Here is a 24,776-nt window from a genome sequence, read left to right on the forward strand (position 1 = left end):
CTGGTCATAGAGAGATGCCACATCAAATTGTCAATATTCAGCTTTATATATACATATATAGGTTCATGCCCTTAGATGTTATTTTATTACTTTAGTTGGCATCAACATTTTTGTAAATCTGATATCTACTTTGGAACATTTTATAATGTGGCATAGGCTGACAATTGAGATTATAAATTTAAAAATAATAAAATTTAATTTATTATAATACTAATATCAATATCATATATATATATATATCATTTAAAAAATATATAAAAAGTATTATAAATTGTAATAATTAACCGCTTTATTTTTTTAAAATCATATAACTAATTTGATTTACACTCCAAAATTCATAGGTGTCAAATGAAATTTCAAAAGTCAATGAATTTTTTATAAGTATTTTTTAAAATTAACTTGTTATTTATTGTGATTTATAATATATTTACGTAAAACATACTCTAAATAAAAATAATTAGCAACTTAAAATATATAAAAACATACTAAAAAATTGATCAACTTCAAAGTTCATATGTACCACATAAATTAAAACAGAAACAGAAACAATAACATATATTCACGGGGCCCCATATCTAGTAGAAGAATAAGCAAGAGAATGCTCAACTATCTAACTAACTTTCCACCCTTATATGTGTCCGTCATAACAATCTAAGATCATCTTCTTGGTAAGCTAAAGTTATCTAACACTAAGAACCAATAAAACGTTTTTCGGAAAATGATTACAAATTAAACAGGGACGACCAAATGGGATGTCCCATAAAATTTTTACATTGGATTATCTAACCGAGACCCAAATTGACCAGGTCTATCTTAATTCATCAAACTTAAAATATGTTGATCATGACTCAATATTAATGCAATTTATTTTACCCTTCGGGGTGGCCCAGTGGTTTGGGCTTGGGACTTCCATGTTGGAGGTCTCAAGTTCGAAACCCCTTGCCAGCGAAAGCAAGGGGTTTGCCTTCTGGGTCGAGTTCGTCGTGCCGGGCTTGCCTAGTGCGGGTTACCTCTCCTATGTGGTTTGCGAGCTATTGCATAGGAGCGGGGGTTTTACCCTGTGCACACCCAAAGGGTAGCGGCTGCGGGTTTCCCTTGTCATAAAAAAAAAATTAATGCAATTTATTTTAATCTATTCAAATTCAATCAAACCAATAACATATTTAACAAATCCATTTTTCAAAATAGTGTCTTGATAATGTTTCAAGCTTTTTCACAACACCCATTTGATATAAACTCACTTTTCATATTCGAGATTCTAGATCACTTCTTCAAAGCATTATACTTCAGTTGCTACAAATCGAAAAAATGTTATTGTACAATAACTAAGAAGAAAAAAGTCTGAATTACCTAATACCGAACACTAGTTAAACCTTTTTTTAAAAAGTGAAACGTATTAAATGAAGACGATCAAATAGAGAGTCTCGTGAAATTTTTTTATTGGATCATCTAACCGAAGCCCAAATTCACCCAGTTTGTCTTAATCCATTAAACTTTAAACATATTAGATCATGACCCAATATAGTAATTTATTTAAACCCGCCCAAATTCAATCGAACCTTCTATATAAATACCCTTTCCCCTCACCCCCAAACCTCACTCCTCACCCCACAAAAAAGAAGGGTTTGTAGAAATTTCTTCAAAAAAACCAAAACCAAAACCAAAAAAAATAAAAATAAAAGAGAGGAGGGATTTGTCAAGGCAACAGAGCAAAGCAACCAAAAGGTACACATACAATATTTGCTATGTACTTTCATATCTATTTGTATATGACAAAAAAAAAAAAAAAAACTCATTGATGAGCACCTCCGCTATTAGGGTTAGGGTTAATCCTTTTTCCGGTGGAATTTCGGCTCCGGCGTCTGTCATATATGATCATGTACAGATAACTTCTAGCCATTTAATCTTAAAAAAAGACGATTTGATAATGCATTTAACTGAATTTAAGTTTATGTATCTGCTTAATTCTGCTTAAAGTTAGTAACTGCAGTTGTTGATAGCCTAGATCTATCCATTCTGAAATAATGCGTCGAGTTTGTGATAATCATTGTTATTGTTGCACATGTTCAATTTCAGGGTTGAAATTAGGAAAACAGCAGTTAGTGTAAGCTGAAAGATGACTGCATTGGGGGGTGTGAAGAAGGAGGGAGGAAGTGTAACTGAAGAAAAAGGGAAGTTGGTGTTTGGGAGGTACTCTGATGCAGAAATGCTAGCTCTGCTGAAAAGACTTGCTCTGGATCCTTGTGATTCCGTAACACATCAGAAAGCAAAGCCATTATGGAATCAGATGCTAAGAGTGCGAGATGCGATGACTCTTTCTGATAATGACATTTCATGGGTATGTGCCTTTTATGATGTTTCTATAAATATATTTACCTCTATAATGGCTCTTTATTGTCTTGTCCTTGAGGAATTGGTTATAGTCTTGCAGATGTGTATATTTTTCCACCCTTAGAAATAAGGAGACTAAGCTAAACGTCAATGAACTGTACTGGAGTAATGGAGAGAAATAGTTTAAAACAGAACATAGCAATTAGTGTGACTGCAGCTGAAGTATATGGAAATTACTCTAGTCAATGACTTTCATTTAAATGCTATCTGTTGTTATATATAATCAAAAGATAATTATATGGTTCAATTATGTTGCAAATGAAGTAAAATTGTGATTAACATTGAAAAGTTACCAAATTGAGATCAAATACAAGTTGGATTACAGTAGATAATAGATCATTTTGGAAGTAGATTTTAGAGTAGATTCAGATTAGCTCTCATCTTGATTTCAGAGTCTCCAAACAAACCCTCAAACTTGGAGTCCAGTTAAGTTGTGTCGCATAAAATTGGATGGACAAAATATTAATTTTAAGCTAAAGAAACAAATATATACTACATACATGTGTATCCCTCTGGCATACTCTGTGTTTCGAGTCTTTTTTCATGACATCATTGCATATGTCATCTGTGTAAGTCTTATTTAGCTTATATCCCATCCAAGATTGAGAGTGTTATTTGTGGCTACATACTGATTTGACGGTAAGGCGACTCCAACTTGTTTAGGATTTGAGGTGTAGTGGTTGTCATTGTACAGATTGGCTGGTTAGCTGGCCATATTGATGAAAATACTTCTTGGACTATCTAGTACTATGAGTTTCAAGTCCATTTGACTGCTTTCTGTAGAATGTAAAACACATCATCTCATTTTCTCCTAGCCCACTGTGCATAAATGATCAGTAGTAGGGAGATTTGATATGCTGCTTTGACAATTCATCATTTCTGCAGGACGTAATAAAATAAACAATAAAAAAAGAAGTTGATTAATTAAACTTGTAACTATTTATGAAATCTTGATTTGCAAATTAAATTGCCAAATACAGAGAGTTGAGAGCAGTTCATAGATAGTGGTAGAAAATAATCTGTGAAGAAAAATAGTGTGTGTTAGTACTGTTATAGTGAGGTACCCCAAATAAAGAAAGTTGTTTCCATTGAGTGCGGTGTAGTCTTTTAAGACTACCAAGTTGTAATATTTCCCACTATAGTGGTATTGTATTGCTGTTCTCAAGTGTATTCTTTTCTCCATGTTAAAAAGATACGGTGTCCATGTTATTCTCTTATTCTTGTTATGTAACATGGATATTATTATGGGGTGGAATTAGTATTTCCCAACAACGAGGTTATCAGAGCCATAACAAATAATAGTCCACTGTCTTTTCAGTATCCCAATCTCACAAAAGAAAATTATGAGAAATGGTGTCTACGAATGAAAGTCATTCTTGACTTTTAAGATCTGTGGGAAATAGTAAACAAAAGGGTATACTAAACCCACTAATGAGGAAACTCCATCTCCAAATGAAAAGGATGTCTTGACAAAGACAAGAAAGAAGGATCAACAACAACAAGCCATGTCTCTCATCCATCACTGCTTTGATGATGGCATGTTTGAGAAGTTGTCCGATGCAACCACCTCAAAGAAAGCTTAGGAGATTTTAGAAAATTCTCTCCAAGGAGTTGATAAAGTGAAAAAGGTAAAACTTCAAACTCTAAGGGGTGATTTTGAAGTTTTAAAAATGAAAGGAATCATAATATGTTTTGGATTTTTGTTCAAGAGTGATGGTCGATTGTGAATCAATTAAGAAGATATTGGGAGAAAGTAGACAATGTGCTTGTGGTAGAAAAATCCTTCACTCTTTAACACCTAAATTTGATTGTGTGTGTTCTTGAAGAGTCCAAAGATTTAGATTCTATGAAGGTGGAGCAATTGAAAGGTTCTTTACAAGCCCACAAAGAAAAGAACAAAAGGAGAAAGGAAGAACCACTAAAGCAACTTCATAAAACAAAGTATACTTCAAAGATTATGGAGGTGAAAAAAGCTATAGAGAAAATGGATGAGGAAGAGGTTGTGGCACTCGTTGAAGAGCAAGAAGCTCTAGCAACAACTTCAACAATGAAGGGAGAAGCCAACAACCATTTAGAGGTCGTTGTCATGGATAATGAGGAGGAAAATAATGTGGCTATTATCAACGTACCAGCGAAAAAAGGTACGACAACTCTAAAATTGAGTGCTACAACTGCAATAAATTTTTGGACATTACTCTTGGGAATGTCATAGTAATGTTGAAGAGAAATCTAACATTGTTGACGACAAGAAAGAAGATGAGTCTAATATTGTTAATGGCCATAAAAAAAAAAGAAAATAAGGATGATTGTTATTCGTGGTATCATGATAATGTGGCAAGCAACCATGTGTGGATGCAAAGACAAGTTTATGGAACTCACTAAGAACATGTTCTTTGGATACACTTCAAAGTCAAATTGAAGGGATAAGTATGATTCTAATCGTCTATAAAGATGGTGGCCACAAATTGATTAATGATGTTTACTATGTGCCAAAAGTAAAGAGTAATATTTTGATGTTTGGGAGGTACTCTGATGCAAATTTTTTATCTCATTTGAAAATACTTGCTCTAGATCCTTGTGATTCTGTATCACATCAGCAAGCTCTACCATAATGGAATCAGATGTTAAGAGTGCGAGATGCGATGACTCTTTTTGATAATGACGTTTCATGGGTATGCTCTTTTATGATGTTTCTATAAATATATTTACCTCTATAATGGCTCTTTATTGTCTTGTCCTTGTAGAGTTGGTTAGTCTTACACATATGTGTATCTTTTTCCACCTTTAGAAATAAGGAGACTAAGCTACACCCCAGTGAACTGTATTGGAGTAATGGAGAAAAATAGTTTAAAAACATCAATTAGTATGACTGCAATTGAAGTTTATGGGAATTAGTTTAGTCAATGACTTTTGTTTTAGTGTTATATATAATCAAAACATAATAATATAGTTCAGTTATGCTGCTAAATGAAGTTAAATTGTGATTAACATTGAAAAGTTACCAAATTGAGATCAAATACAGGTTGGATTATGGTAGATAATAGATCATTTTGGAAGTAGATTTTAGAGTAGATTCTGATTAGATCTCTTGATTTCAGAGTCTCCAAACAAACCCTCAAACTTGGAGTCTAGTTAAGTTGTGTCACATAAAATTGGATGGACAAAGTATCGCCAAGTAGTTGAATAAGTGAAGAAGGTAAAACTTTAAATTTTAAGGGCTGGTTTGAAGTTTTAAAAATGAAATAATCAGAATTTGTTTTGGATTTTTGTTCAAAAGTGATGGCAGTTGTGAATCAATTTAGAAGATATGGGGAGAGAGTAGACAATGTGCGTGTGGTAGAAAAGATACTTCGCTCTTTAGCACCTAAATTTGATTATGTGTGCTATTGAAGAGCCTAAAGATTTAGCCTATATGACGGTGGAGCCAATGGAAAGTTCTTTACAGGCTTACGAAGAAAAGAACAAAAGGAGAAAAGAAGAGCCACTAGAGCAACTTCTTAAAACAAAGTATCCTATAAAGATTAAGGAAGTGAAAAAGGACATAACACTCGTGGAAGAGCAAAAAGCATCAACAACGACTTTAACAATGAAGGGTGAAGCCAACAACCATTTAGAGGTCGTGATCGTAGACAATGAGGAGGAAGATCACGTGGCTATTATCAAGGTCCCAACGAAATAAGGCATAACAAATGTAAAATTGAGTGCTATAACTGCCATAAATTTTGGACATTACTCTTGAGAATGTCATGGTAATGTTGAAGATTAAAGCTAATCTCGTCGACGACAAGAATTCAAGAAAGAAAGAGATGAGTTTAACATTGTTAATGGCCATCAAAAAAATATACAAGGATGATGTAGTTCATGGTATCGTTATAATAGAGCTAGCAACCATATGCGTGTATGCAAAGACAAGTTTGTGGAACTCACTAAGAAGGCAACGTGCAACGCGTCCTTTGGAGACACTTCAAGTTCAAAGGTACAAATTGAAGGGATAGGTACGATTTTAATCTCTTGTACAAATAGTGGCCACAAATTGATTAACAATGTTACTATGTGCCAAAGTTAGAGAAAAATACTTTGAGTTTGGGCTAGCTTCTTGAAAAAGGACATGATATGCATCTTTGACTTAGAGATTCAAGTGAAAAATTAATCGCAAAATTGTGTATGACAAAGAATAGATTTTTTTTCTTTGAATCTTTAGACAATTGATGCAAAAGTGGTTGAAGGCTAATTGCAAGATGAATGATGGTGTTGACACATGCGATTTGGGTACGTGAATTTTGAAGCACACAAATCAATGGAAGAAAAGAACATGGTATATGAGATTCCTTTAATCAACCATTCTAATTAGTTGTGTGAAACTTGTATTCTTGGAAACAAGCAAGGAGGAGTTTTCCCAAAAGGCCACGTCAAGAGCAACCAAGCCATTTCAGCTTGTTCACACGATGTTTGTGGTCCAATCAATCCACCTTCTTTAGACAAAAATAATACATCTTGCTAGAGACTTGGGTTTATTCTTGAAGCAAAAATCCAAAGCATTTGTTGCTTTTAAAAGTTTCAAAGCACTTGTAGAAAAAAACGATTATGAAATGAAGCTTTAAGGTCCGATAGAGGAGACAAATTTTCTTCAAAAGAATTTAATGATTTATGTCAGTCATGAAATTTGTTGCCTTTCAACAATACCTTACTCACCCCAATAGAATGGAGTTGCAGGGAGGAAGAATAGAACAATTCTTGATAAGGCCAGATGTATGTTGAAAGTTGGAAGCATGCCAAAAGAAATTTGGGCTGAGACTGTTTCTTGTTCTACAACCAAAAATGTTAGAAATCAAACCCCCCAAGAAGTATAGAGCAAAGGAAAGCTAAGTGTCAATACTTTGAGAATCTTTGGGAGCATAGATTATGCTCATCTACCACAACAAGGGAGAGCTAAACTTGACGATCCAAATGTCAAGTATGTTTGTTGGTTATGACACGAGTTCAAAATATACAACACAAGCAACAACAAGGTGGTGGTGAGTTGTGAAATTGAATTGATGAAGAAGCGACATGGAATTGGGAGGCTCGAGAAGAAAGAACATATGATTTTCTTCCATACTTTGGAGATGACGAAGAACAGGTGACCGTGATGACAATTTGTGTCTTCGCTGTATAGAAGATGCACATCTGCATCTGTAGGTTTGATAAATTTGTCAATACCAATGTATGAGGCTAATACTAATTCTCTTTGCCATGGAAGTAGTTTGATTTAAACTTGTACTCTTAATCATTATGCTTCATGGAGAGGCATTTAGTGAATCATTTACTGTGGATTTCGTATAAATTTCCTTGTAAAATGAACGAATTATAGATGGATGCGCAAGCACATTTTTCAGATGGATTGCTGATGAACTTTAAAACAATTGTATGCAAATTCACATGTACCTTCCTTTCCCTTCAGGGCCCATTAAATTTTGTAAGTTCGTCACCCAGCACTTGGGATAGAAAGGCAAACAGAGCACTGGCTGCATACTTGAACACAAATAGGAACTAGAGCATACTTGAGGGTTCTACCTCCTTTTACCCATTGCCCGGGCACATCTTTGTGGTATCACTAATCATCAAGATCAATTCCATTTCGTGTTCTTAATGTATCAAAAATCCTTAGTGAAATTTGAATATCCATGTTCTTGTGGTTTTCTTGACTTCTTTAAGTTTGAAATGGGGTTTCTCTCGCTTTTAGCATAGCGGGCCCCCAGTGTGAGGCTCGTATGATGGGCTATTAGCTCAGGCCTCAATGGTAGAGCGTGCCCCTCTGATAATTGTGTTGTTGTGCCTGGGCTTTGAGGGCTCTCAGCCACATGGATAGTTCAATGTGCTCATCGGTGCTTCAGGGCAATCCCTGATTTAGTTGGAAAATTATATTTTCAGGTGCTCTTTTTCCCATTTTGCTTTAATTCTGTCATACTAATAATAATATATTCTCCTGATTCTTTTGACAGAGGAAAAGAAAACTTCAACAATTTGTCAAAGATCAGTTAAGATCTCCTGAACTTCCAGCAGAAAAATCTAACCAGAAAAGTGCATCAAAACTAAGTAGAAGGCATATTTCTCATGCCTCCAGTATTTCATGCTTACTTGATTCAGGGAAGTCTGCAAAAAGTTCTGGTCAAAAGGTTTTCTTGAGTTCATACAGTGCACGTAGTTCACTAACAGTTGTGGACAATGTTCAAGAGCAGTTATCTTCAGAATTCTCCCTCCACAATGATGCAACAGATATTGGTCGTAAAGGTTTCTCTTCCTTAGTTGATTCTGATGAGTCAGCAAATGGTTCAGACCTGTTGAGTCGTGTTAACCGGACTCCATCCGTCGCCTCCTTAGAAAACTTGGATGATGCAGTTCATAATTCAAGCTTGTTCTCTGTGAAAGGATCAAGAAGCAGACCTCTACAACTGCCTCGACAATCCTCCAGGTTGTTGAACTTCATTGGTGATCACCTTCAGAGATTTGTTATTCCAGTAGGTCCTCGTTTCCAAGCTGATGTTCCAGACTGGACTGTCCCAGCAGACAAGGATAACTCTGATTATGAAGCCAGTAACTCTGAAAATTCAAGATGGTTAGGCACCCGAGTTTGGCCTACTGAGAACGAAGATTTGGAAGTGTCTTCGAGAGTAATTGGAAAAGGCAGACCTCACACTTGCTCATGTCGTACTCCAGGAACTGCTGTCTGTGTCAAACGCCACATTTCTGAGGAAAGGCTAATTCTTCAACGTGACCTTGGTCCTGCTTTCTTCAGTTGGAAATTTGATGAAATGGGGGTGCAAGTTTCTAAGGCATGGTCATCAAAGGAAGAATCGACCTTCGAGTCACTGGTCAAAAGGAAACCACAACTAAATGGAAAGAAATTTCTGAAGCAAGCATTAAAGTCATTACCGCATAAGACCAGTAAAACCATTGTCAACTATTACTTCAATGTTTTCATCCCCCGACAGCTGAGCTTACAGAATAGATCATCCAATAAGTCAGTCAATATTAGTGATGATATTGCTGATGACATTAATGACATGTACATGCACAAACGAAGTGAAGGGCAGAAACCTGAGGGTGTGAAAAGTCAATACCTACGTCGGCTAATTTAGTCCCTGGTATCCAATTACAGGTTTGGGATTACTGAAGGATTTGCTTCGTAGCATGATGGTTAACAGCGTTCGTGCTTTCCTCCTCCAGGAATTTTGATGGGAGCGGTCCTTTCAGTACAAGTATGAAACTTTAATTATGTTAATATTAGTCGTTAAAGGTCATTTGTTCAGCCTCTTTTTCGTCTATGGCGTTAGTTCTCCATAGATTGAGTAATGGGATGTCCGAAGAGTATTATTCATAAGACTTGGCTGGTATCAAATGTTTTGTGATTATTGGGTTCAATTTCTGCTACTTATGTGATTTACTCCAGCAGTACTATTGAATAGAAGATTATTAGACTTTATTTAAGAATTGGATTTGCTATTTGCCATTGGCTAAACTCCTCTTTTCTTGAACATGTGAGTTTAAGTTTGAATTTTATTGAGGTTGATTGGTAAAAAATTATGTAGTCCAAATGGACCCAGCCATTGCTTGGTCTTCATCTTCTCATTTCTTTCAACCTCTTTTACTTTGGTTTTTACCTTTGGGTACAAAGTTTTGTACGAGGGATAAGGAATAATCAATCTTGGGATTGATTTTAGTATGAGTTTATCTCATTTTTGATTGGGATGAAAATTGTGAATAACTTATCCTCGGATTAGTTATTTGGGGGTTGTAGTGTTATTTCTATCTCACACTGAGGATGGACTAACGATCCCATGATAACTTAACCTAGAATAACTTGTTCTCCAACCAAACAAATCCTTAGTGTCTTCTCATCACGATGATGATGATTTTACATATCGTAGAGGAGCGATGTGGATGAAATGGAAGCTCACATTTGATGTCTTGTATGATAAAAATCTGTCACGAAGGCATAAATGTAAGGCTTATAAAGTGATTTAGACCAACTATGTTGTATGGGTCAGAGTATTGGCCGGTCAGAAGATAAGAGTAATGAAAATGAGAATCTTGGGATGGATTTGTGGGCATACTATAAGATCATGAAAGAAGTTATCCAAGGCAGGTGGAAGTGACCTTTGTAGTGGACAAGATGAGGTAGGCGAGACTAAGATAGTTCGGGCATGTGAAAGAGAAGATGCACTGGTGTTTGAGCGAGGAGGTGTGAGAAGTACACTATAATGGGTGTAAAAAAAATGTAGAGGCAGGTTAAGAAAATCTTGGGGAGAGATGATTAGACAGGACATGACATACTTGCAAGTTATGGAGGACATGACCTAGATAGAAAGATATGGAAGTCGAGAATTAGGATAGAAGGTTAGGGGGTAGCCGAGCATTATCTAGTTCCCTTATCAATGTTATTATCGCTCTCCTATTATCTTATTCTTCAATTTTAGTATTATCGATTGTTTTCTTTGCTTCAGTTATCTCGTATTATCTGTTGTTGATATTGTTCTCTTCTTTATTATTTTTAACATGACTTCTTCACTATTGTATTTGCTTTACATACTTGATTTTTGATATTTTTACTTGCACCGAGTGTCTATTGGAAACAATCTATTTACCTTTACAAGGTAGAGGTAAGGTTGTGCACACACCATTCTCTCCAAACTCCACTAGAAAAATTACACTAAATATATTACTCCTATTATTATTGTTTACCTTCTCATCACCCATTACACTATAATTATTACTACTAGTGTTGTCGATTTTTTTTATAAAAAAAAATAAACCACCAATGGATAATATATATTTTTATCCATATTAAATATGAGTTGAGTTGAGCCGAATATTCTATTCATTTTCACCTGACTTATTTTTGATCAAATCATATTTAACTCAACCCGCTCATTTGTCACCCCAATATGTAGAGAACAAATTGCATATGAATCTCGCGGAGGATTAGATGGAACAACATGGGTTAAAAAAACACTTGTTGAAAGCATGTAAAGTTGAATGGCTACAAGCTAAGCTCGAATAGAATCTGACTTTATACTAGATTCTAATAGCTCTGAGTTTTGAATCTGAAATTTCAGGATTCTCTACCAATTCATTGATCACTTGATTACACCTTAAGTGCAATGAGTCCAAATATATTGTTTTATTAATTAACAATACACTACTATGTATACAGCTAAAACACATTCACTATCTTACAATTTCAATTTTTTCAAGTAAAACTTCATGGCATTTCTAGGATAATGAAAAATAACCAAATAAATGTTATTTTAACTTGAGCTTTTATTTGTTTGTTCTAATTATACATGTTATAATATAATGTACTGCAAAAGTAACATGTTTGTTAAATCTTTTCCACACTTGTGAATTTGTTGACTTTGAACTTGTGATAATATGGGTTTTAGTAGTGCTCTTTATAGAGGTACAATTTGATATTTTAATTTGTACAAAAACAGAGGTACAACATATTTTGTGCTGGTCTTCAATTTGATCATGATCCATTCTTAGGTTGTGCAAGTTATGATAACTGGGTAGGATGATAACTCATAAACTCAATCAAATTATCATAACTATAATATTTATCATGAACTCTCTTTTATGATCTCGAAGCTATAAGAATAAAATAAAATTTCATTTTAAAATAGTGATATGTAAGTCATGATAAATTGATAGGATAGCCTACAAGTTACAAACTCGATCGAATTGTCATGATTTCAAATTTTCACTCCTGATACCTCTCTTTGTTATGATTTTAAAGCTATAAAAGGAAGAAAAAAATCAAAATGGTGACATACAAGTCATAAAAATTGATTGAATTTTATATTATATTTAATCTAGCTATCTTATTGGATAACTCACAACTTTACCGAATTGACATAATTTTGTGTTGGTTCAAGTGTTCACCAAATCCTAACGGTTTGACATGACTTTGTGTTTTCTGCATTCGACCTATCATGTTATAAATTATTTACAAATACTATCAAATTGACATTATTTGCCTATTTTTTTTAATAATGTGTGTTTTTCAAACTTGTGATTTCAATTTCGATCAAAATCTTCCACAAGCTATCCCAATCACTAATTTAGTCAAATAACACCAAATCCAGAAGACTCACTTTGTCTTAGTACATTAAAATAATTCAATTAACAATAATAAACTATTAACTTTAATTTTCATGCCAAATAAGAATTTCAAACTTCCAAAAGTAAAGAACTAGGGATTTTTTATGAAGAAGATTTGCAGTAGAAGTGTAAACTGAAAGGATAAAAATATCAACAGCAATATACATAAAACTAGTGGCAACTATTATAGGTATTGGCGGCGACTAATGTTGCCACTAAATCAGTCTTTTAGTGGCGACTGTTATAGGTATTAGCAGCAACAAATGTTGACACTAAAACATTCTTTTAGTGGCGACTATTATAGGTATTAGCGACGATTAATCTTGTCACTAAAACAAACTATTAGTGGCGACTATTATAGGTATTGGCAGCGACTAATGTTGCCACTAAAACAGTCTTTTAGTGGCAATTATTATACGTATTAGCAGCGACGAATGTTGCTAGTAAATCATTCTTTTAGTGGCGATTATTATAGGTATTCGCAGCGACGAATGTTGCCACTAAAACATTCTTTTAGTGGCGACTATTATAGTTATTCGCAGCGACTAATGTTGCCACTAAAACATTGACAAATGTTACCACTAAATAAGTCTTTTAGTGGCAACTATTATATATATTAGCAGCGACTAATGTTGCCACTAAATAAGTCTTTTAGTGACGACTATAGTAGGTATTAGCGGCAATTAATCTTGTCACTAAACAAACTATTAGTGGCGACTATTGTAGGTATTAGCGGCGATTAATCTTGTCACTAAAACAAACTATTAGTGGCGACTATTATGGCTATTGGCGGTGACTAATGTTGCCACTAAAATAGTCTTTTAGTGGCGACTATTATCGATATTCGCAGCGACTTATGTTGCCATTAAAACATTCTTTTACATATATACTAGTAAAATTACCCGCGTCTCGCGCGAAAATTTAATGTTACGAAATTTATAAAATAATACTTAAAACTTATTAGTCATTTAAACTAAAACACTACAAAGGAAAATGATAATTATAACATCTTATCATTTATTTTTCAATCAATCATCTTTAATTTGATTTTATAATTTATTATTTTGCTTCCAGGAAGTGTTACTATTTGATATTTTTGAGGAATCAAATGTATCAACCAGTAATATTAAATATTTTAATAAATAAATAATCGTTGGTGAAGAGATAAATAATATGTAAAAGGTTGAAAAAAGTGAACAAATATTCTAATTCTAACGTGTAGAAGTTCAGCCCTACCTTTAACTTTATATATATCATTTTAAAGTTCTCATTTAAATGTATCATAAGTATATTAAAATGAAAATTAAAGGGATAATGTATTATATTGGACAACAATTCAACTTATTATATATACTTGAAAAGGAAAAATATTATACAAAACTATTCAGTTTGTTTGGGTATTTTTTTTAAATAAACATATCAGAGTGATGAAGTTCAATTTGAAACTAGACTTCTATTTCAATCACAATGTCGAAAACACATCTATTACTTCAAGAAAAGTATATTTACAACTTGCAGTAAACTTGAGAAATCTGTCCATACTTCATATTGAATATGAGCAATTAATTTATTGTGTAGTTTATCTATTTCTTTGGGATTAAAAGAGGCTGCAGTCTAGTCATATTCTTCTATAGATCATCCGGCACATCCTTGAACTTATGTCAAAAGTTTATTATTTTTTGTCTTCTTTTCCTAGTTCACTTTGCACATCAAGGTGCGATAAAAATTTTAAGATCTTTATGTGTTTACAATGACATAACAAATTTGAATTTTGTCTTCAAGATATGGTAGTACAGATCTTTAAGGAATTCTTTTACTCTACTTTCAACAATTTTAGTAGAGAAAATTTGCATGAATACTCAATTAACGTGTGTTATTTAATCTGTACTAACAAATACTTATAACAATAATTTTGCAGAAACATAAATAACAAAGTTTAAAAGATATACTCAAAAACAACAATTAATAAAATAAGCATGACTAAAAATGGAATGAAATGATCTTGTTTTGTTCCTCAGTTGAAAAGAGATGTCTTGGGCAACTGTAAAAAAAATATCAGGATCTGTAACAATAGAATGAAACAGAAAAGAAAAAATCGAGCCCACTAAATGTATAGTGTACCCTTAAGAAAATTATTCTCCTCTAATACCCGAGATTTAAAGGAATAGATCATCTCATGATAGGACGATTCTATTCACCAGTGTATTGATACAAAAAACAATGGTAAAGTGAGTCACTCAACAGGAGCAAAGTACACAAATAGTTAATTGTGCAAAAGAATAAGAAGTAGTTCAAAATTTTCATTGTTTTAAAATGAGTGGAAATCCTTCTATTTATAAACAACAAAGGGTAATGTGAACAAATATTTATTGTGCCTTATCAGAAAGGTCACAACTCTTTCGGAAAGGTTACAACTCTTCATAAAAGTCACAACTCTTCAAAAAAGTCGCAATTTTTCATAAAAGTCACAACTTTTCATAAAAGGAGAATGCTAGTTTTGGAAATAAATAAATTAAAAGGGAATCCTGGATTCTGGTGATGCCACGTAGGTGGGCCTAAGGTTCTCTTTTTTATATATATATGATATCAACTTAATTTGTTTGGATGGTTCTTATGTATCGTTTCAAAATATATATCATATCATATTTTATTATTTTAATGAATACAATGTTTGGATAGATTGTATCGTTCTCCGTCATTACATAATGTCACACATTAATAATTTGAATGATAAATCTACAAAAAAAAGTAGGATATGAGGTAGAGATATTATTAAGAGGTAGAGTAAAAAATAAAATAAAATAATTAAATAATAAATTAAGATAAAATGAAAAGAAACTATTAAGATAATGATGCGATCACACCAAATTGGTAGTTACACAAAATGAGACTTTTCATCATTCCCTTACGATAAATTTAAACGATATAATAAAATTTGATTAACAATCAAAACAAACATGATATATAAACAAACAATACAATACAATATAATGGATAGCTTGCTTAAACAGTCAATCCCAAACTTACAAATAGCCCAAACCAGAGGTTTTAAGATTGGGCTTGGAAAAACATAATTGGACAATTATCAAACCCAAGTGCATTTTATTCTTGCAACATTGGTCTTAAATAGCCCAAACATTGGAATCCCCCAATTTCACCTTCTTTTTTAATAAATGAATTTGGATGAAAATGTGATCAAAATTATTACATTTTATATTAATTTGAGATCACTACAGAAACTCATAAAACTTAAATCCTTCTCTTTTGAATTAGAGCATAATGAGTCAAGGTTTCTTGAAAATAGTTTTTCTACTTCTATAAGGTAAAAATGAAATTTGTGTACACACTATCCTCCCCAAACATCACCATTGAGTATGTTGTTTTAAGTTAGAGCTTAACATATGTTTTCCCCTCATGATGATCAATGATAGAGTGATACTCATTACTTCCTCCGTCCCAATTTATGCTTCACATTTCAGATTTGAAGTTTTGTATTTCTTTGATTGTAATTTTTTCATATATTTTTAAAAATATCTTGAATTATCTATTATTGTGACTTATTCTAATACTTTTTACTTAGTTTTCAAATATATAAATTTTATTATGAAAACTTAAAAGATTTCATAATCGAATTTATGATCAAAATTAAAAGATTTGATTCTTAAAAATCGAACAGTGTCACATAAATTGAGACAGAGGGAGATGGAATCTATTATTATGGAGAAAAAAAATACATAAATGGGTCATAAAACTCAAAATAATTGCATGTTCATACCCCAATCCAAAGTAATTCAAGAAGTACTCATTCTCTCAAAAAAAAAGTTACAACCCATACCCTCCATTCATTAAGGTTGATAATTTTCGCTTAACTAATATTAAATCAGTATCATATATTGTATTGGTATCATTAAGACTGATAATTTCGCTTAACTGATACTAAATCAGTATCATATATTGTATTGATATCATTAAGGCTGATAATTTCGCTTAATTAATACTAATTCGATATATATATATATATATATACTAATTAGTCAATGATACTTTAAGAGTATATGTATATTATAGTGGTATCATTAATGTTTCTTGTTCAGAAATTACTAATTAGTCACTTGCTAAAAGTTCTTGCTAAAGGAGAGGAAGAGCTAAACTATTATTAACTCAAGCAAATAAATCACATGCTAAAAGTTCTTGCTAAAGGGAAGAACAAGATCATAAAGAATATGAAACTACATAGTAGTACTTGTAATTGGGAGACATGGCATTTTTCCACTATAAAGAAGAGGACTCAATTGTTTGGGAGAAAGAAAGTAGACATGGCATTGGAATTCGAGCCTCTTTTCTTTTTCTTCATCTTTTTTGTTGGTCATGAATTGAAGGTAGAAAACATGTTGTGATATTTTCTTTTCTTTTTTTTCTTTAATAAAAAAAAATCTCTCTTTTTTGACTTAAATGGGCAGAATATTTTGATCATTGAGCTTTTACTTGATGATTGAGGAAAGAAACACAAAAAGTGGACATAAAATGAAACTCTCAATCTCATACTTGGAATTTTTTTAGGGATTTGCTGACTTTATTACTTTGATTTCCCATTAAGATGAGGAAAACACCTCATTATTTAGACATATAATCATTTCTTTGTATTCTTTTTCAAAAGAAGAAAAAAAAGATGATGTGATTAGGTCAAATAATAATGCTTGGATTTCCACTTTGAGCTGTTTTATTCACTCTTCTTTTTGTACTGAGGAGACTCTGATTCTTTTTAACTTTCTTACAAAAAAAAAAAACTTTTTTCATCAACAAAAATAACTACACCTCTATCCTAGAGTCGTCTATATGAATCCTCAATGTCCATATCACCTTCTTTTTTAGATGTCAAGTTAACTAATAATGTAGAATATCAAGGAATTGTACCACGATAAAATTGGCAACAAGAGGGGTTACTTAGATGGTAAGCATCCTCCACCTCCGATTCTAAAGTAGTGATTTCGAAGCAAAAAAAACAAAACTTGTTCCAACCAATCCACCAATTTCTCTTTTCATTTCTAACCAATACCAATGAAAGATACAGACCCCAATTAAGAAAACAAGAAAAAACTCAACTCTTCTGCACTAAAGAGGAGTGAACATTACTACATATCCCAATTAAGTTAACATTTATACATGCAAACTATAACTAAAGGGAACAACATGCAGGATTTTTTTTTACAGAATCCCATATTTGAAGCTTTAGCAGCAGTTGTTAATAGTCTATCCAAACAAGGTCCAAGGTAGATTTTTGATAATCCACAATAATTAGATTGTTCTTTGCCAATTGATACCCTGCATAAACTTGCTTGATACCTCAGAATGGAGCTTCTCAAACTGAGTTCTGCAGTGATATCGTTGACAATCTTATTGCTTGTAGTACGTCATCCAAAGCCTCGACCTCATTCCTGGATTAAGAGTAAGAAGAAAGAAATGGTTAAGACTCTTAATGTCGGCTCCATCAGGGTATTATTACACAATGAACATGATAAACGCAGAATATTGGACGTGAGTTCATCAAGTTTAAAAAATTTCAACAGCTTGATCATATCACGATGCTACAGTTTCTTCTTTTTTGGGTGGGTGATCCACTATGTTTTGTTTTTGTTTCCTTGACAAGGACTACTCTGGAAAGAGCAATTGACTCTGACCAGCAGAACAATGAACAAAACAAACAACAATCATGAAAATCATTTGTAAATGGAATGGTGGCGTAAGATAATCCGTGCAATGACGGAGCAAGAATTCAGTATAGGCATATAACAAGTAGAAAGCATACCATTATTGGCAACATTATTATGCACACAAGTAATAGAACAGCAAAATCATGACTATTACAAGTATGGAAAACAGTTAAAAGACATCAAAAGCCAATTATTGACAAGTCCTAGCAATTAAGAACTTGAGACATCAGCTATATATCTCCAATAATGGAAATGTGGTAACTAATAATTTAGAAGGAAATGCTAACTAATAGTAATTTGTAGCTCTAACAAGTAAACTGTTCCATCTATAGTAATATTCTGATTGATGTATATCCGCTAGTAAGAACTAAGAACATATAACTAGTTTGGACATTCTAAAGGATACTAATAATGCTTTTCATATTAAGACAAGAGCGTGAAACCGAAGCATGTACAAATACGGTAATCCTACTCAATTAAGACATGAATTAAGCTCATTGAGAAAATGGGAGACATAACATTGACACAAGTTTATGATGAGACAAAGAAAAGACTTTTCCTGTTATTAGAAAAAATCCAAGGAGTACACAGATGACATGCATCGTCAAGATTACATTGACACAAATGATATCAAAACAAATGCAACGAACAACGAAAATTAACGTTTTTGGTTAAAAGAAGCACTAAGGACCTTGGATTTCAGTACAGTCGAAGTAAGCTCCTCGCGATCGAATGTGAGCCATTTGGCCTACTTTTTCCAGGTAAACCTCTTCGGCTGCCTCTCATGGGTGCCAAGTAGAACCGCAAGAGTCCATTATCAAGATGATTAGGTGAATACCTAGCACTTCGATTCCTCTCCAACACGATATCATCTCTTTTCTTCTTTACATGTCCATTCATCTCAACACTAGATTTCCTCATACTCCCAAATGATCCACCAATACCGGTCGAGTTTCTCCAGCTAACACTGCTGTTACTCCTGAATACCTTCCTATTAACACCACCTCTTACATCACCATTTGTCCTCAAGTCTTGCCACGATTCTGAAAATGACCTCTCCACTCCATTTGATCTACTATACCTATCATCTTCCTCATCTTTGTTCCCACTAACTCTCCTATTTATAAAACCCCATAAATTCCAGGCCCACCTCCTTGACTTTTTCGAATCCTTTCGCTCCCCGTTACCAATCACTGAACTATTATCCCTAAAACCTGTCAATTCAAATGTCTCAGAGCAGTCATCTCTTAAAGAATTGGAATTTGAATTCGAATCCCTCTCACCAACCAACACTTTGGCTCCAAGAAATTGATCACCCATAGCAGGCAATACTTTAGCATTAGATACTGATTTCATTTCATCCATTTCTGCCACAACAGCAGCTGCAGTCTTCCTAATTGAATTAGACCTATCAAGACTCTTCCTTCTCCTCGAAGATGAATCCGAGTAATACTCTTTAGTTTGAGTAGACCCTCCAGGCACTGATTCATCCTCATTGATAGAAGTCATCGAAAGACGCGGTTCCTCAACCGGAATTTGGTTATCAGACCGCGGAATATGCACAACTGGTGCATCTTCTATCACTGAAACCATTGGTGGCATTCTAGGAAAACTCCTACCAATCAAATAACCATCCCAAGAAGCACGGGGTTCATCGAAAGAATACCTTGGATCATCTAAACTCATCCTTCCAGCATCGAGTGAAAACCGAGGATCAGTATCACAGGACCTTCTCCCAAAACCATAATCAGCTATCTCCGATTGGGTATCCCTATAACGCCTTGAAATGGGTTTTCCTACAGGCAATGTACCCGAGTTTTCGCCATTGTTTCTCTTCTTCAGCTTCTGTTTTTTCCTCCAGTTATGCCATTTCTTACTAAAAACCGATGCAGCTGACCAAAAACTCCCTGCAATTTCCTTCAAATCCTTCCCCCCTGAACCCTTTTTGCCCTGCGAATCAAGATCTATATGATCTTTCATCGGCTTCAATATATCACCACTCAACTCCTCTTCCACCACAATCTCCGGTTCCACCGGTAACTCCTCTTCAATTATTTCATCAGCCACATTTCCAAACTCTTCACCATTTTCGAATTCGTCTTCTTCTTCCTCCTCCTCCTCCTCTTTAACCGGTCTACCAACAAACCCATCCCCAATATCATTCGCATTTTGATTTAGTGAACAAGTGGGTTTCCCAGTTTTCGTTTCGTCGTCGATAGAAAACAAAGACCAAAGGGTATTACGACCACGAACATCACAGGATTTCCTTTGGGGTTCAAAAGCAGAAGTATTAAACCCCAACGCCTCGTTTTTCGAAGCAGAAAACGACTTAGTCCGACGAAGCTCAGGAAAAAACGAAGTGGGTTTAACAGGTTTAGGAGGAAGATTATTAACAACAACCGAAGAAGAAGTAGAAGAAACAGAAGGTTTAGAGAAAAGGGATTTAATAGCAGCAGCAGCAGAAGATGATGAAGTAGAAGGACGTCGAGAAGAAGAAGAAGGGTTATTATTGTTACTGTTGTTATCTAAGGTGGTGAGTCGTTCACAGAGACATTCAGGACAAAAACCGGTGAATTGTTCATCTGGGTGTCGGTCACAACTGAAGGAAGAACGCGGTGGTTGTGTCACCTGAGGTGGCTGTGGCGGTGGTTGTGTTGGGTCTACAGTGGTGGGATTCATTGGTGTGCAGCAATGCGCACTTTGTTCATGTTAAATACAGCATTGCAAAGAGCAATACTAAGAGATTACTAAGAAATTTGCAGAGAAAAAATGGAGAATTTGTGTTGACAGAGAAAAGCAAAAGAGTGATGAAGAAGAAGAAGAGTAGAATTTGTTGGAAAAAGAGACAAATTAAAAGAAATAAGAAAATTTCTCTCCCTCTATTTATTTTTCTTTCTCTTTTTTTTGTAAGATTTTTTTATTTTACTCTACATGTAAAATGTGATATGACCTTTATACCCTTGATCTACATCGACATTTTTTATTTCTCGAGATTTAAATTATGTAATTTTAAATAATAATTTAAAATGTATGTTTGTGATATTAACATGAAAAACATTGAATCTTATGATATTTTTCTCTTCTTCTTTTTTATAATTTTAGATATTTAAGCATGAATTTTTAAAATATTAAATTAATTTTTAAAATTAGCTAAAGCTCTTGGTAAAAAGGAATTTCAAAGCTAATTCAATAATAGAAAAACTATCACATAAATCGATATAAAGAAATACTTTTTCAATTTCAATTTATTTGGTATAGCTAAATTTTGAGATTTAAATTTCTAAGTTTGACCGTGAATTTAGAAATACAAGATTTAATTTTTTTTTAAAAAAAATTCATATGTTTAAAAACTATGTAAAAATATATATCACAATAATTGATAACTTAAAGAAGGTAAAAAAAACATATGAAACGATTTCACTAAAAAAAAAATTGATTTACTCTTAAATATTAGTTGTGTATCATAAATTGGGACGGAAAAAGTAATTGATACCCTATACATCTTCCCATCCATTTTAGTCGTTGTGCTTATTAAAAATAATTAACTTAAAGTAGTTGTTATTTAAAAAATAAATAAGATGTTATTAATTATTTGTTTTTGCCTTTATATTTATGCAATAAATATAGATATAGATTAATTATTGTGATAAGAAAAATATATTAGTAAATTGAGCTAAGCAAAAAAATAAGAATAAATTAATTAAAATTGCCCTTTTAATTAAGTGAATTGAATAAGAGGGAACGGAACATTTAATCTTTTTACACTAACACATTAATAGAGTTAAATGTCTATAGTTAATGTATGAGTCAATGACCTTAAATATTTAGGTATAACCTATTAAACCACACTTATTATGCTATTAATTAAGGCTCGTTTGTCTTGTTGTATAAGAAAATATACTTTTGACTTAAAATTTTACAATAGTAATGTATTTTTTGTAATCACAGAAAATAAGTTCATTAATATTAAACATAGTATCACGGTTTCAAATTATGTGTAACTAGATCGTATGAATTTGATTTTATGCAAAATATAATGTAATTTAAGAATATGTGGGTTTTTTTAAATTAAAAAGTTGATTTTTTCATTGGGTGTTCGATATCTATATTGGAGCATGATTCGGAATTGCGTTGGAAAGTCTCATATTAAGAGTAAAACTCTTTCTTAATAAAGACAACTTCGTATTTAAAAAATTTCGAACCCAAAACCTCTAATTAAAAATGAAGAATAGTTACCACTAGTGACATTTCAATATGATGATTAAGCTAATACACATTTCAATATCTTCATCAATAATTATTTGTTGCATTTATTTATGATATAATAATTATTTTTTTCTATATCAAACTACATAGATATATTTTATTTTTAGTTTATTTAAAAAATAGTGATCGGTCTTAAAAATGATCTAATTTAAGCCTTTTATTTTACCTTGATATAATCTTTTGTATTTTTACTTATTTATTAGCAAATCCAAAGAGTAGTACTTTCTAACACAATATTAAATATTTATATATAGTAGTTAAATTTAAAATTTCAAAATATTATTAAAAATAAAAAATTGTGTAGTGTAAAATAAAATGAGGAAATACTAGTTAGATGTATTAATTAGTACTAATATTTATTTACTTTTATGAGAACTTTGGATTTTCAAAGATTCCTGTCGAGATAAAAAGCAAAAGTAAATCACGCTTTCATCTTCTTTCGCTTTCTTTGTTTTTTTTTTTGTTTTTTCTTTTTTGGGCCTTTTTTTTAATAATCTAAAAAGAAAAAAAAACTATGCTATTTTTTCCCCTCTTTCTTGATTATAGTAAGAGCTTTTCTTTTTGTTTTTTGGGAGCTTTCTTTTTCAGTATGTTTTTTTGTATTTTAGTCACTAAATTTGAGTCCCATCATTGTTTTTCTTCTTTCATTTTTTTTAAGAAGTAGTATTGAAAATATCTTTAAATTTGATGCAGATTATTAGTTTCGTTTTTGAAAGATAGACAATCTTAAAAATATTTTTTCATTTAACTAACTAAATTTAGATACACCTAAATTTGTCACATGATATAACAAATGGTCTCAAACTCTTGTAGGAGCATCAAGATCTTAATAAAAAGTCGAGAAAAGTATTTTCTCTAAACTTGCGAAAATTTAAATGTATATTTCACTCATATTGCAAGATCAAGAGTGTTATATTTTGTTAGTCAAATAAAAAGGTGTTTCTAAGACTGTTCAGAGATAAAACTAATAATTCACATCAAATTTAAGGGTGTTAAGTACTTTTCTCTTTCTTTTTTTTCCATTTACTACTTTTGGATTGTTATGTTTCACATGCCACTATCTTAATACACTACCCTATTAGAAAATAAGAGAGTAATGACGAATAAAATTTTATAGTTAAACAACAAAAAAAAATACATGCAAATGCAAGCTTGTTCCGCACATCCATGCATATAATCTCATTTAGTATAGTAAAATTCTAAAGCATGAAGTATTATATAATTATATGAAAGTTCACAAAATATTTAAAGCTCAACATACTTCAATATATTTCTTTAACGATACATGATACATGTTATATATATTCATCCATAATGACCCACAAAATCATCAATTAAATTCATCAAAAGTGTTTTTTATTTAGGAAAATTTTGACAATTTAATAATTCTTTTATTTTGGTAAAATATTAGTTAATCAGCTTCAATCTATATAAATAAATTATTTTTTCCTCCAATAATTTGCATGTTGCTAACTATAATAATTCTCACGTTATTATTTCTTTTTTCATGGTTGAGAGGGACTATATCGTATCACGTTGCCACCTAAATTTGCATGGCATATTATAGTAAGAGCGTAACATAATTATTTTGGGATAATTTTTTAAAATTAAAATACTAGATTAATTATAAAGTATTAAAATATCATGTATACACAAACTTTGGCTACTTTTTATTGATGAAATCATGGCCACTAACGGTTAAAACAAAATCACTTTTAGCATGAAATTATTGTAATGGTCATGGATCAACTTACATTGTAAGAAAAAAGCTAAGTTAAATTGTTTAAAGGTAAAGGGGAAAAAAGGCTTCAAGCTGGTTTTGTGGGACTTTGGACTTTAGGTTGAAATTGTTTACATGTACACAATAATCTTACTAAACCAATCAATGTAAATGTAATATTTTACCGATTAAACAGTCGATTTCAGTATAATCTTATAGGTGGAATCTAAAGTGTGATGTGTATGATGTATTACCCCTACCTTGCATGTGAAGATAGATAGATTGTTTTGATAGACTTTCGACTCAAATAAGCATATAATAAATATAAGCATGCAAAGCAAATATAATATTGAATTAGTCATGCCGTAAACAATGATAAAGAGAAAAGTAAATAAAATGAAATAACGTGTAATACTAATATCGAAAAATAAGATAGAAAATAAAAATAACAATACTAAAAATGAAACTGTACAAGTTTGACCTACTAATATTCTACCATAATCTGCGATCTTCATATCAGTAAGCTGCAAATGAATCATGTCTTATCT

The 24,776-nt window shown here is 32.4% G+C and overlaps 2 protein-coding genes across 3 annotated transcripts; one reads left to right on the forward strand and one right to left on the reverse strand.

The window, feature by feature from the left end:
* Nucleotides 1-1,608: 1,608 nt before the first annotated feature.
* On the forward strand, nucleotides 1,609-9,873 carry LOC102579385 (AT-rich interactive domain-containing protein 2-like). Of its 2 annotated transcripts, none has more exons than XM_006362997.2 (3): nucleotides 1,609-1,725; nucleotides 2,077-2,338; nucleotides 8,373-9,873. In XM_006362997.2, exons 2-3 carry the CDS (start codon nucleotides 2,117-2,119, stop codon nucleotides 9,507-9,509), a joined length of 1,359 nt encoding a protein of 452 aa, XP_006363059.1. In that variant the 5' UTR covers nucleotides 1,609-1,725; nucleotides 2,077-2,116; the 3' UTR covers nucleotides 9,510-9,873. The 2 variants fall into 2 exon arrangements, with proteins under 2 accessions (XP_006363059.1, XP_006363058.1); XM_006362996.2 differs by lacking the exon at nucleotides 1,609-1,725 and adding an exon at nucleotides 1,750-1,879.
* A 7,670-nt stretch (nucleotides 9,874-17,543) lies between these two features.
* LOC102579926 (UPF0503 protein At3g09070, chloroplastic-like) lies at nucleotides 17,544-21,071 on the reverse strand. Its single transcript, XM_006362998.2, has 2 exons — nucleotides 18,934-21,071; nucleotides 17,544-17,966 (listed from the first exon to the last, which is right to left on the reverse strand). The coding sequence occupies exon 1, from the start codon at nucleotides 20,919-20,921 to the stop codon at nucleotides 18,942-18,944; it is 1,980 nt and encodes a 659-aa protein (XP_006363060.1). The 5' UTR covers nucleotides 20,922-21,071; the 3' UTR covers nucleotides 17,544-17,966; nucleotides 18,934-18,941.
* Between the last annotated feature and the right edge of the window lie 3,705 nt (nucleotides 21,072-24,776).

This window comes from Solanum tuberosum, unplaced genomic scaffold (assembly GCF_000226075.1).
Source record: "Solanum tuberosum cultivar DM 1-3 516 R44 unplaced genomic scaffold, SolTub_3.0 scf00409, whole genome shotgun sequence".
Lineage (NCBI taxonomy): Eukaryota > Viridiplantae > Streptophyta > Magnoliopsida > Solanales > Solanaceae > Solanum > Solanum tuberosum.

Coding starts and splice junctions, on each gene's coding strand:
- LOC102579385 (XM_006362997.2), top strand. CDS start 2,117: ATGACTGCATTGGGGGGTGTGAAGAAGGAGGGAGGAAGTGTAACTGAA. Junction 2,339..8,372: donor CTGATAATGACATTTCATGG/GTATGTGCCTTT, acceptor TTCTTTTGACAG/AGGAAAAGAAAACTTCAACA.
- LOC102579926 (XM_006362998.2), bottom strand. CDS start 20,921: ATGAATCCCACCACTGTAGACCCAACACAACCACCGCCACAGCCACCT.